Genomic DNA, 1,046 nt, shown 5'->3' with positions numbered 1-1,046 from the left:
CGCCTCCTCATGCAAGCCAGGGTGCTGTTGGCCCTGTTGGCCACCTGGGCACCCTGCTGGCTCGTGTTGAGTTGGCCGTTGACCAACACCCCTGGAGCGCTGCGTGGGGTTGTTGTGACCCCAGTGCAGGACCCAGCCCTTGGCCTTGTTGACCCTCACCCCATTGGCCTGGGCCCATAGATCCAGCCTGGCCAGGTCTCTCTGCAGAGACCCCCTACACTCTAGCAGATCCACACCCCCACCCAACTTGGTGTCATCTGTAACCGGCCGAGGGTGCCCTCGATGCCCTCGTCCAGGTCATTGATAAAGACGTTAAACAAGACCGGCTCTAGAACTGAGCCCTGGGGGCCACCGCTCGTGCCCGGCCACCAACAGGATCCAACTCCGTTGACCACAACTCTCTGGGCTCGGCCATCCAGACGGTTTTTCACCCAGTGAAGAGTGCGCCCATCTAAGCCATGAGCCACCAGCTTCTCCAGAACGCTGTGGGAGCCAGTGCTGAAGGCTTTGCATGGCCCCGGGGCTTGCCAAGAGGACAAACCCTTTGCTGCCGAGCTCATTTTTCAGGATGTTTGTGCTCAATTTGGTGAAGTAGAAACTTTTTTTTCCCACCGGGCAACCCCTGAGGACTTAATCCAGTGGCAGTTTTTGGGCATCACCCTCAGGACGAAGCCTTACCGGTCTCCGGCTTTGAATACTCCAAGCAAAGAACTTCGGAATCGTGAGCTTCCACTTTAGCCACCTCCTGCATGAACTGCAGCTCGTGTATCCTAGGAGGGGAGCGCACCATCGTCTCAGCCCACCCCCCCCAACGACTTGGGTGGAAACACCTTCGGCACACGGTGAAGGGGATGCCTCCCCCGCCTGCACCCAACCGTCACCGTTCTTTTTCAGCCGAGGGTGGCCTCACTTGCCTGAGGGTTCCTCCTCTGTCCCCTGATGCCAAATGCTCCCCGTCGGGGCTGACCTGCATCACCCGCACCCCGGATTTGACGTCGAGGTGACTCACGGTCTCGCTTCGGTCAGGGGCAATGGAGGAGTCCTGG

At 59.5% G+C, this 1,046-nt stretch overlaps 1 protein-coding gene across 1 annotated transcript in view; it reads right to left on the bottom strand.

The window, feature by feature from the left end:
- LOC104124480 (WD repeat-containing protein 62) overlaps positions 1–1,046 on the bottom strand; it is a 13,605-nt gene that overhangs the window by 5,973 nt on the left and 6,586 nt on the right. The window contains exons 9-10 of the mRNA XM_035892381.1: positions 915–1,046; positions 679–770 (exon numbers count right to left, since the gene is read on the bottom strand). The exon at positions 915–1,046 is cut by the window's right edge and continues 2 nt beyond it. Of these exons, the coding sequence (XP_035748274.1) occupies positions 679–770; positions 915–1,046 (224 nt within the window). The remainder of the gene's footprint in view (positions 1–678; positions 771–914) is intronic.

This window comes from Egretta garzetta, unplaced genomic scaffold (genome assembly GCF_000687185.1).
Source record: "Egretta garzetta isolate BGI_Z169 unplaced genomic scaffold, ASM68718v1 scaffold1234, whole genome shotgun sequence".
In the NCBI taxonomy this organism is placed as follows: Eukaryota; Metazoa; Chordata; class Aves; order Pelecaniformes; family Ardeidae; genus Egretta; species Egretta garzetta.
This window is presented reverse-complemented; position numbering and strand designations above follow the sequence as displayed.